The 26636-nt window shown below is 40.0% G+C and overlaps 1 protein-coding gene across 5 annotated transcripts in view; it reads right to left on the bottom strand.

Annotated features, from left to right (window-relative positions):
* Nucleotides 1-23607, bottom strand: part of CHCHD3 (coiled-coil-helix-coiled-coil-helix domain containing 3) — a 306323-nt gene extending 282716 nt beyond the window's left edge. Inside the window, exons 1-2 of one of the 5 annotated variants that reach the window (XM_049714985.1) lie at nt 23355-23607; nt 13861-13948 (exon numbers count right to left, since the gene is read on the bottom strand). In XM_049714985.1, the coding sequence (XP_049570942.1) occupies nt 13861-13948; nt 23355-23435 (169 nt within the window). In that variant the 5' untranslated portion in view covers nt 23436-23607. The remainder of the gene's footprint in view (nt 1-13860; nt 13949-23354) is intronic. The other 4 variants (XM_049714987.1, XM_033432428.2, XM_049714986.1 and 1 more) reach the window with 4 other exon arrangements.
* Nucleotides 23608-26636: the final 3029 nt, after the last annotated feature.

Below are 26636 nucleotides of genomic sequence, written 5' to 3'. Positions count from 1 at the left end.
CATCCCAAAATACCATGGAATATACACTATACTGTCAATGATCTGCTCCATTTTTTTTTAAGTTTTCTATGCTCTCTTCTCAATTTCAAAATAGAGTTTAAATTTGTGCTGGTTTCTTAAATACGACACAAAGAGTGATGAATCAAGTGGCACAGGGGAAAGCGCCCTAGACTAGGGGAAAAAAGACAGAAGTGTGAGTCTGCCACTAATCAGCCATGTGGCCTCAGTCACCAACTCTACCCAAATCCTCCCCTAACTTTGCCACTTCTTCCTCGACCGTGTCTCAGCTGTCTTCCCTGTCTGGATTTCCAACTAAATGCTGTACGTTATCCACTTGTACCATTTCACCTCCCCTGCTCACAAAGCTTCTGTTTTACCCTCCACAGCCTCAAGAAGCTAAAGATAACTTTTTTTTTTGGCTATAGGGCCAGTTAAGGACAAATAAAAATGCTTATGAGGCTGCTTATTTTTTCAAGAAAATGAAAATGGCTTCATTTAGTGCTATGGTGGAAAACACATATTCTTACCATTTAGATTTGTTCGTTAAATATAAAAATATCAATGAGGAAATCAACACTGCATTTTTAGCCACAAAATGTTATTAATAACTGAGTATATCTGAAAAGTATCAACTAATGCAACTTTCTAAACTTGCACCCTAAATTTAAATGAAACTGCTCAGTAGCCACTAGGCCCAAAGGATAAGATTAAACTCCTTGGGCTTCCCTGGTGGCGCAGTGATTGAGAGTCCGCCTGCCAATGCAAGGGACACGGGTTCGTTCTCCGGTCCGGGATGATCCCACATGCCGCAGAGCGGCTGGGCCCGTGAGCCATGGCCGCTGAGCCTGCGCGTCCGGAGCCTGTGCTCCGCAATGAGAGAGGCCACAACAGTGAGAGGCCCGCGTACCGCAAAAAAAAAAAAAAAAAAAAGATTAAACTCCTTAACTTCCCCAACCTTCCCACCCATGAGAACCCCACTAGAACCCTTTATCTGATCTGTGCAGTGACTCTGCCAGGAAAACCTTCAACACCAATGCCCCCACCCCTCTTATGCTCAAGGTCTGGCTCAAGTCCACTTCCCCTGATGGCCTGCCTGCCCAAGTTCTTGAACTTCTTTCTCTGAAGTCCTAAAGCACTTTCTAGACCTCTTATATATTCTATCTCACTTACATATTCATTTACCTACTCCAAAATCCTAACTGAGCCGGTGAAGAGTACTACGTTAGTACTTATTCACTACACTATAATGTTAAACATGATTTGACCAAACTAATAAATAGTTCCTTAAAGTCAAAGATCACTTCCATGCTAATATTTGTTGACTGATAAAGGGTTCAACCATCCATTAAATGTAGATTGTTTATGGATTTCTTTTTAAGAACAGAATATACTGACAAGAGAATTTGATCTAAATCATACCTTTAAATCAATAGTGTATACATTTCTTCCTTTCAGGAAGTGTTACTGCACATGCAAAAAAAAGGGCAGTGTCGAGACACTGGGATCAACAAACTGTCACATATTAAAAGTTGGAAACCAAGATACTGCAACTCCCTTCAGTTCTTGTAACTCAAGTCAAAGAAACAAGCACAGCTTGTTACTGTGAACTCTCCCTACAATGTTAGGTCTAAATGAGCCTTAAAGAGCTATCTAAAAATAAACAGGAGGGCCAGATTCTGGGAGAAAAATACATAGAACATATAGACAAATCTGCTTCCTTAAACTGGCTGTTTAGTTTGGGCTATGCTATTTCCTGCTTAAATTGGTTTCCTGCAATTTGTTAAGGATGCCAAATACTTGGTGATCTCAGTGATATACTTAAAAAAAAAAATCAGCAGATCTTTCTTATTTTTCCCAATGACAAGAAATGTACAGAGAAAGGTGCACATTGAGGATAAAAATAAAAGTGAGTTCATTTGTCTTTTTACCCAGATTCATCATTTTCATCTGGTTGCTAGCAGTTTAGGTAACCAACAAATAGCCTCCTAATAACATTCCTGCCTGATTTTTCATATTGACTTGGGGACACAGTTTCTTCAGCAATAAGCAGGATCAAACATGAGAGGTCTGACCTCACTATAAGCCAGAAAAACTAAAGGATCAAAGTGGAAAAGAAAAAAAAATCAATATCCAACACCGATTTTTAAAATCAAAAAATGCAAGATGTTAATGAAAAGGTAAGTTTATAACTGCACAAGGTATCCCTTTATGTCAGCCTAATAAAAAAAAAAAAATTCCCTGCTATAAAAGCAAACCAGCTACATCAGCGTCCACGTGGTAGGAGCTCCCAAGAATTGCTACCACCAGTGCCTGTGTCCCCAGCGTGAACCGCAGTCACCCCCCGCCCCCACCTCTCCAGGACACCCTCCAAGACCAGCAGACCCAACCAACTCCATGAAGATGAGCTAAAAGACCTTAATGAAGACAGCAGCCAACATTTAAAACATTAATTATCATTTTTTTGGTGTTTTTCTCCCCAGATCAATCATAAGCTCCAGGAGAAATTGTGCCTGTCTTGATCATCACTGTATATCCTCAGCAGTAGTAGAGGGTTGAGCGCATATTAAATGCTTATATTAAGAAATAACACAGACAGCAACAGTCAGCGCTACCCACCACCAGCCCCTCCCATCAGGAAACTTGCACAAGCCTCTTAGATAGCCTCATCCACCAGAGGGCAGACATCAGAAGCAAGAAGAACTACAATCCTGCAGCCTGTGGAACAAAAACCACATTCACAGAAAGATAGACAAGATGAAAAGGCAGAGGGCTATGTACCAGATGAAGGAACAAGATAAAACCCCAGAAAAACAACTAAATGAAGTGGAGATAGGCAACCTCCCAGAAAAACAATTCAGCATAATGATAGTGAAGATGATCCAGGACCTCGGAAAAAGAATGGAGGCAAAGATCGAGAATATGCAAGAAATGTTTAACAAAGACCTAGAAGAATTAAAGAACAAACAAACAGAGATGAACAATACAATAAGTGAAATGAAAAATACACTAGAAGGAATCAACAGCAGAATAACTGAGGCAGAGAAAGGATAAGTGACCTGGAAGACAGAATGGTGGAATTCACTGCTGCTGAACAGAATAAAGAAAAAAGAATGAAAACAAATGAAGACAGCCTAAGAGACCTCTGGGACAACATTAAACGCAACAACATTCGCATTATAGGGGTCCCAGAAGGAGAAGAGAGAGAGAACGGACCAGAGAAAATATTTGAAGAGATTACAGTCGAAACCTTCCCTAACACGGGAAAGGAAATAGCCACCCAAGTCCAGGAAGTGCAGAGAGTCCCATACAGGATAAACCCAAGGAGAAACACACCAAAACACATAGTAATCAAATTGGCAAAAATTAAAGACAAAGAAAAATTATTGAAAGCAGCAAGGGAAAAACGACAAATAACATACAAGGGAACTTCCATAAGGTTAACGGCTGATTTCTCAGCAGAAACTCTACAAGCCAGAAGGGAGCGGCATGATATATTTAAAGTGATGTAAAGGAAGAACCTACAACTAAGATTACTCTACCAAGCAAGGATCTCATTCAGATTCAATGCAGAAATCAAAAGCTTTACAGACACGCAAAAGCTAAGAGAATTCAGCACCACCAAACCAGCTCTACAACAAATGCTAAAGGAACTTCTCTAAGTGGGAAACACAAGAGATGAAAAGGACCTACAAAAACAAACCCAAAACAATTAAGAAAATGGTCACAGGAACATACATATCAATAATTACCTTGAACGTGAATGGATTAAATGCTCCAACCAAAAGACACAGGCTTGCTGAATGGATACAAAAACAGGACCCATATATATGCTTTCTACAAGAAACCCACTCCAGACCTAGGGACACATACAGACTGAAAGTGAGGGGATGGAAAAAGATATTCCATGCAAATGGAAATCAAAAGAAAGCTGGAGTAGCTATACTCATATCACATAAAATAGACTTTAAAATAAAGAATGTTACAAGAGACAAGGAAGGACACTACATAATGATCAAGGGATCAATCCAAGAAGAAGATATAACAATTCTAAATATATATGCACCCAACATAGGAGCACCTCAATACATAAGGCAACTGCTAACAGCTAAAAAAGAGGAAGTCGACAGTGACACAATAGTAGTGGGGGACTTTAACACCTCACTTACACCAATGGACAGATCATCCAAAATGAAAATAAATAAGGAAACAGAAGTTTTAAATGACACAATAGATCACATAGATTTAATTGATATTTATAGGACATTCCATCCAAAAACAGCAGATTACACTTTCTTCTCAAGTGCGCATGGAACATTCTCCAGGATAGATCACATCTTGGGTCACAAATCAAGCCTCAGTAAATTTAAGAAAACTGAAATCATATCAAGCATCTTTTCTGACCACAACGCTATGAGACTACAAATGAATTACAGGGAAAAATACGTAAAAAACACAAACACACGGAGGCTAAACAATACGTTACTAAATACCCAAGAGATCACTGAAGAAATCAAAGAGGAAATCAAAAAATACTTAGAGGGCTTCCCTGGTGGCTCAGTGGTTGAGGGTCCGCCTGCCGATGCAGGGGATGCGGGTTCGTGCCCCGGTCCGGGAGGATCCCACATGCTGCAGAGCAGCTGGGCCTGTGAGCCATGGCTGCCGAGCCTGCGCATCCAGAGCCAGTGCTCCACAACGGGAGAGGCCACAACAGTGAGAGGCCCGCGTACCGCAAAAAATAATAATAATACTTAGAGACAAATGACAATGAAAACACGATGATCCAAAACCTATGGGATGCAGCAAAAGCAGTTCTAAGAGGGAAGTTTATAGCTATACCAGCCTACCTCAAGAAACAAGAAAAAATCTCAAATAAACAATCTAACCTTACATCTAAAGGAACTACAGAAAGAACAAAAAAAACCCAAAGTTAGCAGCAGGAAAGAAATTATAAAGATCAGAGCAGAAATAAATGAAATAGAAACAAAGAAAGCAATAGCAAAGATCAATAAAACTAAAAGCTGCTTCTTTGAGAAGATAAACAAAATTGATAAACCATTAGCCAGACTCATCAAGAAAAACAGGGAGAGGACTCAAATCAATAAAATTAGAAATGAAAAAGGAAAAGTTACAGCAGACTCCGAAAAAATACAAAGCATCCTAAGAGACTACTACAAGCAACTCTGTGCCAATAAAATGGACAACCTAGAAGAAATGGACAAATTCTTATAAAGCTATAACCTTCCAAGACTGAACCATGAAGAAATAGAAAATATGAACAGACCAATCACAAGTAATGAAATTGAAACTGTGATTAAAAATCTTCCAACAAACAGAAGCCCAGGACCAGATGGATTCACAGGCGAATTCTATCAAACATTTAGAAAAGAGCTAACACCTATCCCTCTCAAACTCTTCCAAAAAACTGCAGAGGGAGGAACACTCCCAAACTCATTCTACGAGGCCACCATTACCCTGGTACCAAAACCAGACAAAGATACTACAAAAGAGGAAAATTACAGACCAATATCACCAATGAACATACATGCAAAAATCCTCCACAAAACACTAGCAAACAGAATCCAACAGCACATTAAAAGGATCATACACCATAATAAAGTGGGGTTTATTCCAGGAATGCAAGGATTCTTCAATATATGCAAATCAATTAATGTGACACAAAATATTAACAAACTGAAGGATAAAAACCATATGATAATCTCAATAGATGCAGAAAAAGCTTTTGACAAAATTCAACACCAATTTATGGTAAAAACCCTCCAGTAGTAAGCATGAAGAGAACTTACCTCAACATAATAAAGGCCATATATGACAAACCCACAGCCCACATCGTTTTCAATGGTGAAAAACTGAAATCGTTTCCACTAAGATCAGGAACAAGACAAGGTTGCCCACTCTCAAAACTGTTATTCAACATAGTTTTGGAACTTTTAGCCACAGCAATCAGAGAAGAAAAAGAAAAGGAATCAAAATCAGAAAGGTAAAACTGTCACTGCATACAGATGACATAATACTATACATAGAGAATCCTAAAGATGCTACCAGAAAACCACTAGAGCTAATCAATGAATTTCGTAAAGCTGCAGGATACAAAATTAATGCACAGAAATCTCTTGCATTCCTACACACTAATGATGAAAAATCTGAAAGAGAAATTAAGGAAACACCCCCATTTACCATTGTAACAAAGAGAATAAAATACCTAGGAATAAACCTACCTAGGGAGACAAAAGACCTGTATGCAGAAAACTATAAGACACTGATGAAAGAAATTAATGATACCAACAGATGGAGAGATATACCATGTTCTTGGATTGGCAGAATCAATACTGCGAAAATGGCTATACTACCCAAAGCAATCTACAGATTCAATGCAATCCCTATCAAATTACCAATGGCATTTTTTATGGAACTAGAACAAAAAATCTTAAAATTTGTATGGAGACACAAAAGACCCCGAATAGCCAAAGCAATCTTGAGGGAAAAAGACAGAGCTGCAGGAATGAGACTCCCTGACTTCAGACTATACTACAAAGCTACAGTAATCAAGACAACATGGTACTGACACAAAAACAGAATCATAGATCAATGGAACAAGACAGAAAGCTCAGAGATTAACCCACACACCTATGGTCAACTAATCTATGACAAAGGAGGCAAGGGTATACAATGGAGAAAAGACAGTCTCTTCAATAAGTGGTGCTGGGAAAACTGGACAGCTACATGTAAAAGAATGAAATTAGAACACTCCTTAACACCATACACAAAAATAAACTCAAAATGGATTAGAGACCTAAATGTAAGATCACACACTATAAAACTGTTAGAGGAAAACATAGGAAGAACACTCTTTGACATAAACCACAGCAAGATCTTTTTTGATTCAACTCCTAGAGTAATGGAAATAAAAACAAAAATAAACAAATGGGACCTAATGCAACTTCAAAGCTTTTGCACAGCAAAGGAAACCATAAATACTACGAAAAGACAACCCTCAGAATGGGAGAAAATATTTGCAAATGAATCAACGGAAAAAGGATTAATCTCCAAAATATTTAAACAGCTCATGCAGCTCAATATTAAAAAAACAAACACCCTAATCCAAAAATGGGCAGAAGACCTAAATAGACATTTCTCCAAAGAAGACATACAGATGGCCAAGAAGCATATGAAAAGCTGCTCAACATCACTAATTTTTAGAGAAATGCAAATCAAAACTACAATGAGGTATCACCTCACACCAGTCAGAATGGGCATCATCAGAAAATCTACAAACAACAAATGCTGGAGAGGGTGTGGAGAAAAGGCAACCCTCCTGCACTGTTGGTGGGAATGTAAATTGTTACAGCCACTATGGAGAACAGGACGGAGGTTCCTTAAAAAACTAAAAATAGAACTACCACATGATCCAGCAATCCCACTACTGGGCACATACCCAGAGAAAACCACAATTCAAAAAGACACATGCACCCCAATGTTCATTGCAGCACTATTTACAATAGCCAGGTCATGGAAGCAACCTAAATGCCCATCGACAGACGAATGGATAAAGAAGATGTGGTACATATATACAATGGAATATTACTCAGCCATAAAAAGGAACAAAGTTGGGTCATTTGTTGAGACGTGTATGGATCTAGAGACTGTCATACAGAGTGAAGTAAGTCAGAAAGAGAAAATCAAATATCGTATATTAGCGCATATATGTGGAATCTAGAAAAATGGTACAGATGAACCAGTTTGCAGGGCAGAAATTGAAACACAGGTGTAGAGAACAAACGTATGGACACCAAGGGGGGAAAGCCGTGGGGAGATGGGGGTGGTGGTGTGATGAATTGGGCGATTGGGATGGACATGTATACACTGATGTGTATAAAACTGATAACTAATAAGAACCTGCAGTATAAAAAAAACAAACAAATAAATAAGAAAAACAACTAATACTAAACTTTCTTTGGGTTATTTATATGGAAGTATGTTAATATAAATGTTTCAGACATTACATGAAATTCCTAAAAATCTTATATGTTCTGGTATAATATTATAAGTCATAATTCTAGTTATTTCTTTAAAATGTATCTCTCAGAAATAACTAAATTTCCTTGTCAATTGCATTATTATGAACTTTCATCAAATCTTTAACTGTCGTCATTTTTAAGTCTTTCGTCATTTACAGACAGTTCTGGGTGCACTCTGATGCTTTCGCAAAAATGTTCCTATAAAAGGGTTTCATCTTCAAGGAATTCATGGAAAAGACTCTGACAAGTACAGGTTTCTGGTAACTGACTATACTGCTGAACTGAATAAATAAGCATTTTCAGAACTCTAATGGAAAACTGATGAATTCATTAAAGTGCTAACAAAAGATCAAGATGAAAAAAAATTAATTACATGGGACTGAGTGAACTGATGAGGATGATTATAATTTTTGTGACTTTCTGTTTGAATAAAAAAAAAAATCCCACAAGGACTCAGAGGCAAAAAATATACAAATCAATTTTCACTGCAAAGTAAAGGAGCTGTTACAGTGGAGGATTACTGGACTAAATGTCAATATTATGACACAGTATGAGTGTGTTTCATGTTTGGTAATTGCAATCATTGTTGTTTTTGTGTGGTCATCCATTTACAATGCTTGGTGTCAGTTTATTTATCTCTTGTAAAAATAAAAATATATTTTTTAAAAAAAGCAAACCAATGTAGTTGAGATAGCACATAACACATCAAAGAATTTGAGGCAGCAAGGATACAATTAAGTTCTTTAGAGCGCATTCATTTATTAAAGTGGCATTACAATATGCTGTGTGTCACACAGTATATTATTTTGCCTAAACAGCTTTACATGCAAATACTTACTGCAGTGAGTCACTGATCTGGTTCAAGGTTGGGCAAAAAATAGTTTCAGTAAAGTCTTTAAAGGAAATCACTTTCTTACAGCATAAATTATGGTCTCGAAACTATATATATGACAAAACTTAGTTCTTATACACAGAAATCCTAGTGCTCTCAGTCCATCAACTCTGCCCTGTATTCACACATATGAATAGCCTAGTGGGCTGGTATGAATTAGAGTCCTGCAAGGAAGAGAGCATTTTAACAAATATTAAAAATTCAACTCACATTTAATATATCATTTACCTGACACTGAAAAATGTAGAAAAGGCTGGTGACATTTTTATCCATATTATTTTTGTAGACTTGAAAAATTATTTCATAACACATCTAAATTATAAATCTTAAGAAATCTATTATTGGGGCTTCCCTGGTGGCGCAGTGGTTGAGAGTCCGCCTGCCGATGCAGGGGACACGGGTTCGTGCCCCGGTGCCGCAGAGCGGCTGGGCCCGTGAGCCATGGCCGCTGAGCCTGCGCGTCCGGAGCCGGTGCTCCACAACGAGAGAGGCCACAACAGTGAGAGGCCCGCGTACCGGAAAAAAAAAAAAAAAGAAAGAAAGAAATCTATTATTGGATACTACTAAAACCCCAAACGCAGAAGGGAACATTAACTTTGAGGCTGTGTACTTTTAGAAACATATTCTTTAAATTTTAAGAAGAATAAATCTGTTAATTTGCACAATCATTGCCTAACTGCATTCTGAACCTAAAGGCAAGATCACTTCAAAATAGTATGTCAGATATTAGTTCTTTTCTTAGGTTGGGCTGGAATGGGTAATGGAAATATTCTCAAAGAGCCTGAGCTATTAGCCTTGTTGAGCTTTTTTCACATCAAAGTGCAGACAGAAAAAGCAAGTATTTGTATGGCATATGAGGGTACACATGTGTTCACCAGCTACCCTGAATCTAAGAAATCAATTCCTCCAATACACTCATAACACACAGGTTAGGAAGCTGTGCTGAAGACTGAGGTGAAGACAGTAGTCCTCAGGGAAATATTTCCTGGCATCCATTTACCCACAATCCTGGGGGAGCCGGGATGTGGAAAAGGCAGGAAGCTAGATTCACAAACACACAGAGCCGTCTAGCTCCACAACCTCAGTCACCACATCATTAAAATCACCTGATGAAGCTCACAAGGCCAAGCATTGATAAAATCTAGACTAAAGCTGTGCAAGAGAACTTTCTGCAATGATGAAAATGTCCTATACTGCACTGTCCAATATGGCAGCCACTAGCCACAGGTGGTTACTGAGCACTGAAGGGTGACTAGTGTGACACAAGAGACAAAATTTTTATTTTATTTCATTTTAATTAATTTTAATTTAAATATTAATAGCCACATGTGACTAATGGCTAGCATTTAGAGAGTGTACTTCTAGCCTGACCAAGAAAACACAAGGTGGCATTCAAAGAGTTTTCAGTGCCCAGGCTAGTCATGGACCAAAGAGTTCATCAGTCATGTCAAATCGAGAAATGGGAAGGGATGGATCCCCTCAGCACAGGCAGAACTTATCTCAACGTCAGTGTCACACTCTGCAGGCCACACCATGAGCATTTATAGAAAGCCTCCCCACCCACACCCACTCTTTCAAAGTACCCTTTTAAGAAACCAACCCAAGAAGAAAAACACTTCCTCTCCTTCAACTCACTGTTGTATAAGAGCAAATATGGGAGAAAGCTAGAAGAACCAACAATCACTTACAGAAAGGTGCTTTCCTAAATTCTAGCAGAACATCACTAAAAAGCAGCTCTTTCCCTACAACTAGTTTCTGTCACATCCTTTCTACAAATGAAGCAAGATGTCATTCAAATGATAATAAAACAGAGTGGTTTACTGCATTTGCTCTGGAGTCAAACAGACTTGAATTCAAGTATCACATCCACTGCTCACCAGCTGTGTGACTTTGGGCAAGATAATTAATCACTTCAAGTCTCAATTTTCTTCCATGTAAAATGGCTTAATACAGTATCTTCTTCACAAGATTATACAGATTACACAAACTAGACATAAAGGATTTAACAGAGTACCTGGCACGTAATAAACATTACTTAAATGTTATTTATTACTATTCCATCATTAGTTCACCATCACCATCCTATCTCCTTAACATAGTAGGTAGAAAAGAAATCTACCTAGGGACTTCCCTGGTGGTCCAGTGGTAAGGAATCCGCCTTCCAACGCAGGGGATGCAGGTTCAATCCCTGGTCGAACCCATTGAGATCCCACATGTCGTGGGGGAACTAAGCCCACAAGCCACAACTACTGAGCCTGCATGCCTCAACTAGAGAGGCTGCATGCCACAAACTACAGAGCCCACACACTCTGAAGCCAGCGTGCCACAACTAGAGAGAAGCCCGTGCACCACAACGAAAGATCCCGCATGCCTCAATGAAGAGCCCACATGCTGCAACTAAGACCCGACGCAGCAAGAATACAATAAATCATTTTTTTAAAAAAAAGGAAAAGAAGAAATCTACCTAGAACAAAGCATATTTTAGATCAAATTCCAATTTTTAAAATATCCATATGTCAAAAGATAATGTTGGAAAAGCAAAAAGGGACAAGTCATGGTGTACCTCAGAAGCCAAGAAAAGCAATTCAAATTATATTCTAAGTACCATGGAGATCTACCACTAGGATATGATATGAGCTGATATATTTTTTTAAAGATTGCTGAGGCCTCTCTGTGCTTGGCAGAGCATAGAGGGAGGACAAGAATGGAAGTAGGGAGCCAGTTAAGAGGCTTCAGCAAAAGACAAGGTAAGAGATGGTGGTTACCTCGACTGGAGCTGCAGCAGTAAAGATAGACAAGCAAAGAATATATCCAAACATATTTTGGAGATGGAGTTGACAAGACTAGCTAATGGTCTAATATGAGAATTAAGAAAGGGACTTTCCTGGTGGTGCAGTGGTTAAGAATCCACCTGCCAATGCAGGGGACACGGGTTCGAGCCCTGGCCTGGGAAGATCCCACGTGCCGCGAGCAACTAAGCCCACATGCCACAACTACTGAGCCTGTGCTCTAGAGCCTGTAAGCCACAACTACTGAGCCGACATGCCACAACTACTGAAGCGCATGCCTAGAGCCCCTGCTCCGCGACAAGAGAAGCCACCACAATGAGAAGCCCATGCACCACAATGAAGAGTAGCCCCCTCTCGCCGCAACTAGAGAAAGCCCACACGCAGCAACGAAGACCCAACGCAGCCAAAAACAAAAAATAAATAAAATTTTTAAAAGATCTGTAATCCCGATTATAAAAAAATAAAATAAAATAATTTTTTTAAAAAATTAAGAAAAAAAGAGGAAACAAGGATGAATCCCAGTGCCATTTACCGGGAAAGATAAAGAGGAGAAGCAACTCTGAAGAAGAATAAAAAGCTTTGTCTTGGATCTGCTAAGCTGAAGAATTTTAAGTGGAGATGTGAAGTAGACAATTGTCGGAGTCAAGTTTCAAGGAGAGGTCAGGGCTAGAGATACAATTTTGGGAGTCACAGGCATCTACACAATGATTCAAAAGGCATACAATTTGATGACATTAGTGGAAATCAGCAAAGAAGACTAGACTGAGGATGCAAGTAAGGTAGAAGGAAAACCAGGAGTGTGGCCCAGAAGCCAAAAAAAGGGTTTCCAGCAGAGGGGGTGGTCACTTTCTATCTAACCTTAATGAACGATGAACACTTCTTAATGCTAAACAAAAAGTTTGCAAAGGACAAGAACTATTTCTTATTCATCTTGGCACCTTCTGCTCTACACACATCAGAAGTTCAACTCATGGTTACTGACTTAATGATTAGTAAGAGGGTCACAAATGCCCCCAAGTGAATGGCATTTGGGCAACATCTCATCTTTCTCAAGGTATTTCAGTCTGTAGCCAGATTTACCACACAATACCCCTTTCTAATAAATAATGAAAATTCTCGTTTAGTCCAAGTTTAATCATCTCAACTACTTTCTCATTGCCATTTCACCAAAAAACAGCATGTCCATCCATCAAATTTAGCAGCAATAAGAACAGTGCCAGACACATAGCAGGTGCTCAATAAATATTAGTTGGATGAATAAACGGACAGGGTAAGAGAGAGAAAAGGAAAGAGAAACAGTCTCTTATCCTACAGGATAAGAGAGATAAAATGAGACAATAATTCTCTATGGATTTCATTTAACATCATATTTTCCTCAATAATTAAGACTATGAAGGAATAAACTTAATAAACTTAAAGAAATCTATTAAGATAGTAAAATCATCAGAGATTTTCATCTGGAAACAATAAATCAGTATTTTCTAAGTTCAATTTTTTTTTAAATAAATATTTACTCCCAAACCTCTCATATCCCTATAAGTAATTCATTTTACACAAAAAGATATGAAATAACCTTCCAAAGCCTAACAGAGGATTCAGGAGCTGGAAGAGAAAAAACATTCCCAAAGACTGTTTGAAAGTAGATTCATTCCACTTTTAGTTCAAAGAATTTTAAAAGAAACCCTGGTACTAACCAATACAGTCGGCCTTCCATATCTGCAGGTTCTGCATCCACAGATTCCACCAACCACGGGTTGAAAATATTCAGGAAAAAAAAAAAATTCCAGAAAATCCCAAAAAGCAAAACTTGAATTTGCCATGCAGGCAATTATTTACTTGGCATTTACAGTGTTATTAGGTATCATAAATAATCTAGAGATGATTTAAAGTATATGGGAGGATGTGCATAGGTTATAAGCAAGTACTACCCATTTTACATAAAGGACTTGCACATCCATGGATTTTGGTATCCAAGAGGGTCCTGGAACCAATACCCATGGATACCAAAGGAAGACTATTCCCCCAAAAAAAGTCGAACATCCAAAAAACAAAAGACAGAAGTGCAGAAGAACTTGACTATTGAGTGAACTTTACCACTTATAATTTTTCTGCTAAGAACTCAGAAATTAAAATTCTGAAATACCTGAGGCACCGTAAGCACCAGAATACCGCTGAGACTTCGGACCAGATGGAGAGGTTTCCTTCATACGATCAATCACATTTTCCGAAAGCTGAAAAAGCAACGTCAAAATAAAATCAATTATAAAAGAACAAGAAAGAAAACAGTACAGTAGCATCCAAGTAATTCAGCCATCCATATCAGTATGTATAACAAATGCCCTGAAGAAATTAGACTAAATCTAATAGCTATAACACTAAAAGCAAGTAAGAACAATTTTAAGATTTCAAGATGCACCCCACAGCACTACTTCATTTCTTCTAATGCACTGCTAATTGCTCATTATAAATAACTCTTTTCCTCATTTTATACTGTGCACTAAATTGTAATCTCTGAGAAAATGTAAGCCATCAGAACTCCTTCGACTTTCCTCCCCTGTCCTACAAATTAAGCTTGCAGCAGGCCTTAGCTCCTTCTTTCCCTCCAGCCCCAAATGAAATGGTGTCCCTCCCTCCCTCCCTCCCTCCCGTTCAAGGCTAACCACAAACAATCCCTCTTTCAACAGATTTCATTATGCACCAACTGTGTGCCAGCCAACTATGGGTGGCTGAAGTCATCAAGGTGCTTAAAGTCAAGAAGAAACAGACAATCATCATGCATTTAAATATAATGTGAAGGATGTTACTTAATGCAGTTGGCCTGTAATGGAAGGGCTGAGAGCACAATGGGCAGATGGGCAGGGCATCTAGACAGGCTGTGGGAGTGGGGTTGAGCCGGGGGCTGAGAAGGATGAAGAGTACTTAGAAAGAGAAGGAGTAGGATAAGAGTACTCTAAGAAGAGAGTACTGCATGAAGCTATAGTTAAGCAGCAGGGTTTATCAGCATAGCAAGGGGAAATATCAAGCAGGCAGTTGGCAACAGGGCAGGGGCTCTGAGGAACACTCAGGCTAGGAGATTTGAGAGTCATCAGCCCACAACACCCCCCACTCCGCAACTTATCAGATCATCCTTTTTTATTTTCTTCACAGCACTTACCACTATCTGATTCTTTCTTGTTTATTGCCTGCCTTTCTCACTAGAAAGAAAGCTCCAGGAAAGCATGGATTTGGCTGTCCTGTCTAGTATTATATCCCCAGAGCCTCAATAAGCCTGGTTAAATGAGTGAATGGTTAAATAAATGAAACTATATGAATGAATAAAAGAATGGCTGAAGCAGGAAGCTGAGGAGGGGGCTTAGTGAAAGGGAAGGTGAAGAGGGAAATAAGATTCTAGATTTTGAAGACTCTTAGTAAATCCTTCAAGTTAGGGAGTTGAACTAGATCCTGAGGACGGCTGGGCACTACTGAAGGATTTTAAGCAGGGTAATGACACAATCAGACTTGCATTTTAGAAAGATCACTCTAGCTACAGTGTGGAGAACAGACTGGAGGGGGACAAGAAAAGAAGAGGACCCCTGAAGGACGCTGAAGGACCAATTAAGAAGCTATTAAGCCTATGTCCACACAAAGATTTGCCTGGGAATGTGCAGAGCAGCATTACTCATAATAGCAAACAAATACCCATATTCCAGTGAATGGATAAACAAAACATATATCCATACAATGGACTACAATTCATCAATAAAAAGAACTGAAGTTCTGATAGATGCTTCTATATGGATAGACCCAAAAAACAAGTAAGTAAAGGAAGCCAGACACAGAAGGCCACATATTGTATAATCCTATTTACATGAAATGCCCAGAAAAGGTAACTCTATACAGACAGAAAATAGATAAGTGGTTGCCTAAGGCTAGGATAAGAATGGAGATTAACTAGAAATGGACATGGAGATTTTATTGGGATGATGAAAATGTTCTAGAACTGGACTGTGGTGATGGTTGCACAATTTTGCAAATTTATTAGAAAGCGTTGTACACAGAAAACAGGTGAATTTTATATGTAAATTACACCACAATAAAGTTGTTTTTAGAAAATAAAAAACACGTTCCAGGGAGAACACATTCAAAAGATATTTAGGATTCAGGGCTTCCCTGGTGGCGCAGTGGTTGGGAGTCTGCCTGCCGATGCAGGGGACGTGGGTTCGTGTCCCGGTCTGGGAGGATCCCGCATGCCGCGGAGCGGCTGGGCCCGTGAGCCATGGCTGCTGAGCCTGCGCGTCCGGAACCTGTGCTCCGCAACGGGAGAGGCCACAGCAGTGAGAGGCCCGCGTACCGCAAAAAAAAAACACAACAACAACAAAAAAAAAGATATTTAGGATTCAAAATGGCTAACCTTCACTGAGTGCTTATTATGTGCCAGGCACCTACACTAAACTAAGCACTTGACCCACTTAATCCTTCACAACCCTGAGATACTTTTATTACCTCCATTGTATAGGTGAGGAAACTGAAGCAAAGCCAGATTAAATAATTTGCACTGGACCTTACAAGTTGTCAGCAATGCAGCCAGGATTCAAACCCAGGAAGTCTGAGTGTCAAGGTCACAGTCAGCTGTCTCCTTCACTGCCAGATTCATTGTCTGACTAGATGAGGGCGAAGCAGAAATCATCAAGAAGGTTTCCAGGTCAAGTAATGGGGTGATCCACCTCCCACATCCTTAAGAACCTTCTTCCAGTTTCCACTTCCTTAACACACCACTATCTGGCTTGTAACCCAATACAGCAGAGAAAGTGTTCCAGTAAAAGTCACCACTGATCAAACAAATAACCTTCTATATTTATGTTTATATAAATAAATCTTTTTTATTTATACTTATAAAGCACCTAATTTATATGACTTCCCTTTGCTCACTCCCCTCTTCCGAAAACCCCTCCCCTGCTTTTCCAACATCCCTTCCTGCTTGCCCTAGGACTCTGGCTGAGTGTCCTCTCTTCTGCAGGCCTCCCCTCCCCTTGAATGCTAGAGGTCCCCACATTCTGTTCCTTGCCTTGATTTTCTTCTCACCCTACATGCTCTTGTTGGTACTCTCATTCACTCCCTTGATTTAACTGCTGTTGATTAATGAATGAATTCTAAACCATTATCTCCAGCCCAAGAGCTGTATCCCAAAAGCCAGACCTAAACACTTAATTGCCTAATGGACACCTCCCCTGGGACAGACCACAAGCGCCTCAAACCCAACACGTCGCAAGCTGGATTCACGTTTGCCAAAACTCCCTTCTTCCTCTTGCTTTCCTTATCTCATTAATGACACCACCTCCATCCAGCTTCTAAATCAAAACATAGGACTTCTTGACTCTTCTCTCTCTTATTCTCTTAGCCATGACTTCCTCAACTCCTGAAAGTTTAACGAATTCGTCATCTCTTCTCGCATCCCATTTCCCCTGCCCTAATTCATGGCACCATCAATATTCCTCCTAAAATGCAAATCTGATTATGGTAATCCCCGTTTCAAATCCTTCAATAGCTACCTCTGTTGACAAGAAAGTCCTGATTCTTCTGTGTGGCGTTCAAGACTTCCTCTTCATTTGGTTATGGCCTAACTCTCCAACCTCAGCTTCCATAGCTTTTCCCCCAAGACCTCATATCCTGTTCTCCACCCACACTGGCTACTTGTTGCCATCTCTTTGCCTTTATACATGGCTACATTGCCTTCTCCCTGGGCCCCTTGGGAGAGAACTGCCTTTCAAAATTCAGTTCAAACATCCTAAAGCCATTTCATTCCAATTCTGCTTACCCAACGCTACCCTTCTTGTGCCCCACAGGTACCTTGCACAAATTTCCAGTGCAGTGCTCCAGTGACAGAACAAGCAACTGCCTTTCTGCAAAACTGTGAGCTCCTGTATTAGTCATTCAACAAGGTTTACTAGGCCAAGCACTAATTGAGGCCCTTGTGAGACATCAGTGAACAAAACAGTTTGTACCTGAACTGTTACTTACATCTCATGACCCAAACCAGAATGGAGGTGAGACAGTAAAGGGAAAGTCCACAGCTCAAAAGTTGTGACCTTTTAAGGAAAAACCATGACTCCTTTCTTGGAAGAGAAGTGGAAGTTAGGAAGGAGAGTGCCAAGGGACTTTGCTTTTCTAACAACTGACAGCCACTGAGACTGTTGCTGCAACTCATCTACAAAGCTGAGCTACATCTTAGGAAGAACCCCTCGAGACTGACTCCAATCCTCTCAATTCACAAGTGAGAAAAAAGAGGTCCTGAGTAACATCCAGCTACTGGCAGCATCAGGACAGCAACCAGTAACCCCCATTCTCTAGTCCAGTGCCTTCTCCACTATTAAATAATACACTCCTTAATCACACACAATAAAGTAAAAATGTATCACTTCCTCTTAAAGAAATAAAATGAGCCTTATTAAGTTTTAGAATCTTAAATCTATTTTAACTGATATATAATTTATATAAAGTTTACTCAATATATAAGGTAATATACTGCATAATATACATTTAATGTACCATGTTAACATAGTATGCTGTAATGTAAATATGTATATTTTATATTACATATGATATATACTATGTATTATATCATATAATACATATGTTATATATGTAATATAATTTACGTGTTTAAAGCTAATATATATAAAGCTAATTTGACATATATAATTTCATATGTTACAAGAAGCTGGCCCAGAATAGAGGAAGAAGCACTGGTCACCTACTAGCTATATAACCCTCAGTGGGCCTCACTTTCCTCATCTGAAAACAGTGAAAATAACACCTACCACTGGAGTTACAGCGGAAGGATTCCAAGATGCACTGCAGACTACAACATGCTACACAAATACCTGGCAGAGTTATTACTAACACAACTCCAGCCATTTAGGACTTCAACAGGTCATTCATCTCGGTTCACGTTCATCAGCTCCGCCCAAGTTTGTAATGAGCTCCTTCTCTATGTGGTGTATGAAGACAAGGCCTACAGCTATTGCCAGAAGCAGCTGCATTAAGTCCTGGTCCGAGTATATACGGTGCCCGTTTATCCCTCTCTACGCTCTTTGCATAGTAAAAGTACAAGTCTCTTTCAATATAAACATTAATTATTTCTTATTTCATTGTTAACTTTTTATTTGTCTGGCTTATCTGATGCTTCAAAACTTGTACTTAATGTCAATCAATTCAAAACATTTCCCAATAAGGTCTTTAGTTATACCTCAGTAAATTGATAAGCATGTCATCCAAGGGAACACAACTCATTTTTTAAGTTGATAAACACGTTGCAGAGTTGCCTTGAGAGTCAACTTCTCTTTTTTGTCCTTAGAATCGTTCACACATGTATCCTCAGGCCCTCCCAAAGGAGCACCCATGGAAGCCTGCAGTTGCATCTCTGCCTACTCAAGCAATCTACCCTCTCCCCAGTCCAGTCACAACTATGCTGACAGAAGGCAACAGCTGGGCTATACTTTGTATCTCAAGCTGATACTCACTGAACTGACCTCCCAGCTGCAGTAATAAGTTCAGGCCTGCACTCTCACCTGATCTCCTCTGTGAACTGGGGGACTCGCTTGTGAAGCAGCTGACAAGATTTAGGGATGCTGGCCTGGGTTATACACACAATATGCAGCTGGAGAACAACTCTTCCTTGTGATGCAACCTGACCCCAAAAGGGGTCAAAGGTAAAACATAAGCTTCTGCAAGAGCCGGACAAGCAGCCTCTGTACCAGCAGCAACTTCTTTAGGAAACATCTTTCCTTAAACAGGGTACGTCTTTCAGAAAATCTTTTTTCCTATTTAAAGATCTATATCTACTATACCTGGTTTCCAGACATCTCTGGAATCTCCACCAAGGCAAATACCAAGTGCAATTTACAGAAATTATTTGTAGCAAAGAAACACACATTAATGCTAGAATTATGCCCTGTGGTCCATGGATTCAGGAGTCTATGGATTAATTCCTCAATGGTATGCAAAATTTTCTGCTTATTGCATTATTCTGGGTAGAGTCCGTAGCCTACAGATTTACAAGTCTGTGAACTAAAAGTTAAGAACCACTGTTCTAATATAAGGGAGAATGAAAAGAAGAGGGCCTGCCAGCAGAGCTGAATTCAGTTCACTGACTTTGATTATCCACCCTATTCTCTACTGCTCCTGAAGACAAATTTAAGTAAATGGGACTTGCCAATTTCCAGTCTGTACTACACCCCATACCAACACGTGCCCCAGAGAAGAGGAAAAGGTTGTGTCATCCTCTATAGTCTTCCCAACCACCTTGGTTGGTCTTATCTAAAATCAGCACAAGTACACCACTCAACAACCCAGAATCTAGTATTTTCTCAGAAACAAGAGACTGCGTGAGATGGACAATGATAAAGTATTTCTACTTCCAAGGAACAGAGTAAAAGGAGGAAGAGAACTCCTTTTTAAGTTGCCCCTCTCCAAGAGGCTGAGATAGGAACCACATGAGACAGAAACAAATCAGACCCTCACCTCCATGATAGGGTGTCTTCAACTTCTTCCAGGTGTTTCTTATCAAACTGATTGAAGGACTCAGACCCACTTTTCTCACTTGGTCCTCTTTCCATGTAACACAGGTCATTTTCTTTTCACTACCATTTCAACACAAAGGCTTCAAAAACTGCCACTATTATTTGGAAGACATTACTCCCTAATACTTACTTAAGGGGGACTATTCTATACTATCATATACACATGTATAATTTTTAGCTTATGTCTGTAGATTATCACTTGTGTTCTTTGCATTTGTTATTAGTGGAAAACATGAACTTCTACCGTCTGTATGAAAATCCTAGAAAGCTTATCATGGTAAATATATACGCAAGAGATTCATGGAACCTAAAGTGGAAAGGGACCAGTCAACTACTCCAACAACGTTCCTCAGGAGTCCCAACGACTGACTGGATTTGTAGCCTCTGTTAATGGACCCTCTCCAGGATCCTCAACCAAATCCCACATGAAATAACTTAGGGGCTCTCAACTGCTAATACTTCCCAAAGCACAGCTTGTGTTCCACCTCAGTATCCTTGCTACCATAACTGGCTCCTGTGAATTTCAGCTTGCGACTTCATGGCCAGTTGAAGAGATTAGTTTATGCCTGGAAAGCATGATAAATATTACTTTGAAAATGATATTCATCGAAGTTGACATTTGCTCTGGAAGAGTTCACTCACAGCTTTGATGTTTCAGATAAACTTGTGAAAGACTGATTGGAAGGCACACTTCCTAAGCAGGCACAGCAGGGGCTCAGAAACGTCCTATTAAGCACATGTAATATGAGTAATCAAAATGCTTGGTCTTTCCATCACAATAAATTTATTTTAGGCTTGGGAGAGGAGGGCAAGGCAAGAGGGTGGCCTTTCATCCAACCCATGAGTTCAAAGTTGGAATCAGGTGTAAGAATACAGGTTATTTTATGGAAGGGGGGAGGGGGAGCTGTTGACTGCTGAGGATAAGGGGAAAGAGAAAACCAGGACCCAATAAACAACATGAAAATAACACCTGGTGAGAAGAAACTTTAAACTTAACATTGTAAGTCCTTTAATTGCTAACTGCTGAGGATCTCAGCAAGAAAAATCTGGAAAAATGTGATCTATTAATAAATGCAGCCTAGTTACTGAAAACCTTATGTTGTTTACTCAATATTACCCCTTGTATATTAAGATAAATGAAGATGAAATTACTACCCTTATCAGTGGAACACAAAATTGGTTTTCCATCAGCGACTGAGTCTGCTGCATTGTTGGCACACTTTTTTTTTTAAATTAAAGCTTTATTGTTATGAAAAAAGGTAACCACAGGTGATATGGTCACAGTGGTCCAAAAGGAAATGCTCTAAACATAGAAGCAGGAGGCCTGGAAAAGTGGTGTACACAGAAGTAAGGGAAAAGTATAAAAGAAATAGGAGTTATTCTCTTCACGAGAAACTAACAAAAGGGGTCCAAAGAGGGCAAATTTGGTAAAGCCAAAAACCACCAGAGAGAAACACATGTAGTGTGTTTAGGTGTTACTGTTAAGGTGAACACATTTTCTTTTAATTTTTATTGTACTTGATTTATAATATTGTGTTAATTTCTGCTGTACAGCAAAGTGAATCAGTTATACATAAACATATATCCACTCTTTTTTTTTTAGATTCTTTTCCCATATAGGCCATTACAGAGTATGAGTAGAGTTCCCTGTGCTATAAGCAGGTTCTTATTAGTTATCTATTTTATATATAGTAGTGTGTATATGTGGCACACTCTTATTCTTACGAGTGATGGCATAAATGTTAGAACACTGGGCATATCTGGAATGTCTTCCTCAGCCAAGCTGAACTAACCTATTTGCAATTCAACCCTGAAGTGTGGGCTTCATCAGCACTATGCTTCAATCAACTGAGCTAAAGACACTGGCTCACTCATGACACTGAGACTTCCCCTCAGGAGAAACAAAAGGACTGTTTCAAGCTGAGAAAAATATAAAGATCAGCTTAAAAACATCTAGGGCTTCCCTGGTGGCACAGTGGTTGAGAGTCTGCCTGCTGATGCAGGGGGACACAGGTTCGTGCCCCGGTCCAGGAAGATCCCACATGCCGCGGAGCGGCTGGGCCCGTGAGCCATGGCCGCTGGGCCTGCGCGTCCGGAGCCTGTGCTCCGCAACGGGAGAGGCCACAACGGTGAGAGGCCCGCGTACCGCAAAAAAAAAAAAAAAAAAAAACTTTCTGAGGTCAAATTGCTTTATTTACTAGGATCAGGCATCATACTTCCAAAAATGTGAGGCTCCAAATTCAGGTTCAGCAGAGAGTGTGTTATTGAAACTAGTGCTGGTATGCTGACACCCTAGAGAAAAATCAAGTTTTCAGTTAATGTATCAAGCATATTCAGGGAGCATTTAAAAATTCTCTCCAATGTCTTGGACAGAACAAAGTGTACTACTCCTAGTGGTACAAAAACTTGCAATCCTATCTCAAGGTCTATCGGGCTGGCAGACCCTAGTCTTGAAGCCACTGGGCCTAGTCCAAAACTTAGGCACCGCAGGCCACAGAGGAGGGGCCTGGAAAAGACAAGATGTCAAGTGAAAGAAAAGTGAAGGAGGGAGAACGAGAAGTCACCCGAGGCAGGGCCGAAAAGTGTGTGTGTGTCGGGGGAATGGGTGCTGTCAGTGGGAGAGTACTAAACAACAGAGTAGATAAAGGGTTCCTTAAAAGGCCAGTTCATCCTGAGAGAGGCCTTGTGGGCAGTGCAAAAGCAGGCTTTGGATCCTGAACCCAGAAGAAGACAGACAAGCCCCATTTCACAGATGGGTACAGTGAGGAAGGGGTTTCAAATAAAGTCCCACAACTACTGAGCAATACAGTCTACACTGGACTGTGAGCCCTTGGAGGGTCTAAAGCAACCTGGCATCCGCCAGCCGCCCCAGCACAGTGCTCAGCACTTGGCCCACGACCAGCAAATATCTCTGAATGGATGTCCCACGTCTTGAAAAACTTCAAACTTCTTTGCAAAGAACTCAGCTTCAGGCCGGACAACACTGGGGGGCCGGACGGAGGAAACCAGGCTGAGCGGAACCCGGAAAGGCCAGGTCCGAGCCCGAGTACTGGCCCTCCGCCCGCCCACTGTCACTCACCCGGATGCCCTTCACCACGGTAATGTTCTCATTCTCGTCCGCCTCGAAAGTGACCCGGCGGGTGCTGGCCGTCCCGCCCATGGTTTCTGTTTCTGCGCCCGCAGACACCTAGCGCGGACCCACAAGCACCACAGGCCCCACGCGCACACAAGCGCGTGGACAGGCCCGGACTCTAGCTTTCCACAGGAGGAGCAAGGCCACGACCCCAAGAAGCAAGGAGAAGCCGCCGGTCGTGAGCTCCCGCCTCCTCCGGTCACGCGCCACAACAAAAATGCCTCCGATTGGTCGAGGATACGAATGGCCCGCCTCTCTCCGGGAGGGGCGCTAGGATTGGTTGGCGCGGACCCGGATGCTATGGCAACAAGTGGTTCCTGACAAGGTTCCCGGAGCCCACTGGTGTCTTGGGAATTGTAGTCTTGATCTGGTACGATCGGTGCTGGTGCTTTCTCGTCCTTATACCGTGAGCGCCAGAGGAGCATCGCCTTCTGGGAGTTGTGATCTTGACTGCAGAAACGGCATCTAACTGGGCAACTTTCAAGGAAGTTCATTCATCTGACAAAGCACGCTTTGAGGATAGTATTCTAGAAGTTTAGGCCAGCGAGTTAAAAGATGTAATCTCTTTCCTAAAGGAACTCACCGTTTAATGAGGGAGATGCACTCTCCCAATAGAGCCATTCCTAGATTCCTGTAAACAAATCCCCGAGGCAAAACGTAGCCTTTATTTTAGTCTTAGCCAGTAAAAAATACAAAAAACAAAAAAAACCACCACTGCATTTGGCCTGTGGCTTTATTTCATGAACTATGTACTTTTTCTTTTTTGTAAAGTAAAATTTTAAATATGGTTTTCAAATCTGCATGTGAGAAAACAGAGAAAATTATTTATTAGCACCAAGCATGCAGAGCATTCACTTTTGTGTGTCTCCTTCCACCTCAGTTACATAAGCTAGTTAAACCATAATAAGAAGAGGCAGAGAAAAGTGATTGCCAGAGATGGTGTAAATTCGTGGAGGAATTAAAACTACATCAGAAAAAGTTGAGGAGTTTTATTTTGGAAAGTGTCTAGGTTAGTATGTCACCTCTACAAGATACATAAATAATGTTTAAGTTGTCTACATACACATTTAGAAATTATTTTTTGCTAAATATTCTGTGATATGTATAAATTTACCCATATGACCTTAGTCTTACAGAGGCATATGTATTCTCTTTAGAAATAAGGTTAGTGATGGTATTATCTTCAGGTAGTCCATTTCAACATTAAAGGCAGCCAGCCACAACACAGCATGCATCCTCTTATTACAAAGGTATACACGAAAATGCAGTCACATTTTTGAGCTCCAGTTATGTGCTGATTTATTACTATAGAAATCTTTAGGGCAGAGACTATGTCTTTTTCACCTCTGTATCCCCGGTCAGTGGCAGAGTATTGAGTTTATTACATGTCATCATTTTGTTCTTTTCAACATATACATATCCAAATTGTACGATGCTACTTTGCAGTTTTGAGACTACATGTTACTTTGTACCTGTTCTCAAGTTGTATAATATGTTTCAACCTTCTTTCTATAGGAAACTAAAAATCCCAGGAATTATGTTTCTTATTTCTTTGGGACCTCCCCTCCACAAATATACCCTCCTAATTATACCCCAATATATAGCATGTATTGGAGGTTCTACATAAAACAGATGCACAATAAATTCTTACCAAAATAACGAATTACAAAGAAAGAGTTCCTTGGAGGGAGTAGAGAGATGAAGGAACAGCTAGTTACCTTGAATATACTTATCTCCTTAAAATATTAAATGAGTTCTTTCAACCAAATAAAGATGATGTAGGCTAACCATGAGAAGGTAGTGATGAGAAGGTAGTACATAATACAGAAACATGTAAGTGGTCTTATCAGGCAATCTAAAAATACTTTAGATATACAATAAAGTATTTTTAACTGTAGTGGATTTTGAAAGTCCTCATCACAAGAAAAAAAAGGTGTAACTATGTATGGGGAACAGAACTTAGCTAGACTTACTGTGCTGATCATTTCACAATATAGACAAATATTATGTTGTACCCCTCAAAATAATATAATGTTGCATGTCAGTTATACCTCAATTTTTAAATTTTAAAAATTAAAATACTAGAATTCATAATCCATTCCAATCAACATTACAAAGAAACCCTCTGAATTAAAAAAAAATCTTATCTTGGATAAACGCATACTATAACCATAGTATTCTATCCATATTAATTACAAAGCCAGGCCATTCCTACAGCCCCTTCTAAAGAAAACTTCTTGAGGTACCCAGAACCTGTGGTCTCCCTTTCTCTCTGGTCACAGCTTATTAGTGATCATCTAACCCAAAGGCAGCGTGTATTAGCCAGAGAATTATGAGCTAGAATGTGAAGCTTTGCCCAAACAAAAATCATAGCTAACACTTGAGACAATCAGATTCTCTGTATCTTTTTTCTTTCTTGCCTCTATTTAAACTTGAAAATTCAGAGCACAGAAAAAAATAGCAAAGAGAGAAGCTGTGATACTGAGTCAGACCATGAGGCAAACTAAAGATAGGTGGAAACAGAAATTGTAAGGAGAATTAAAGGTATCCATATTGGAAAATAAGTACAACTATCTCTATTTACAGATAATGACATTGTAAATAGAAAAGTCCCAAGAAATGCACTAAAGTCTATTGGAACTAATTTTTTAAAAGTTCAGCAAGAGGCTTCCCTGGTGGCGCACTGGTTGAGAGTCCGCCTGCCGATGCAGGGGACACGGGTTCATGCCCCGGTCCGGGAAGATCCCACATGCCGTGGAGCGGCTAGGCCCGTGAGCCATGGCTGCTGGGCCTGCACGTCCGGAGCCTGTGCTCTGCAACGGGAGAGGTCACAACACTGAGAGGCCCACGTACCGCAAAAAAAAAAAAAAAAAAGGTACAGCAAGATTGTAGGATAGAGGGGCAACATACAAGAATCAACTGTATTTCTATATACTAGCAATTAACAAGTCAAAATTAAGAAAACAATTTCATTTATACTAGCATAAAAAAACATCTCAAATGTTCATTAACTAATGACTGGATAAAGGAAATGTAGTATATCCAGACAACGGAATATTATACAGCAATAAAAAGGACTGAAGTACTGGCGTATGCTACAATATGCATGAACCTCAACAACATTATGCCAAGTGAAAGGACAGACACAAAAGACCACATACTGTATGATTCCTTTTAAATGAAATGTCCAGAATAGGCAAATCTATAGAAAATGAAACCAATTGGACT

The sequence above is a fragment of the Orcinus orca genome, chromosome 9, assembly GCF_937001465.1.
Source record: "Orcinus orca chromosome 9, mOrcOrc1.1, whole genome shotgun sequence".
NCBI lineage: Eukaryota > Metazoa > Chordata > Mammalia > Artiodactyla > Delphinidae > Orcinus > Orcinus orca.
This window is presented reverse-complemented; position numbering and strand designations above follow the sequence as displayed.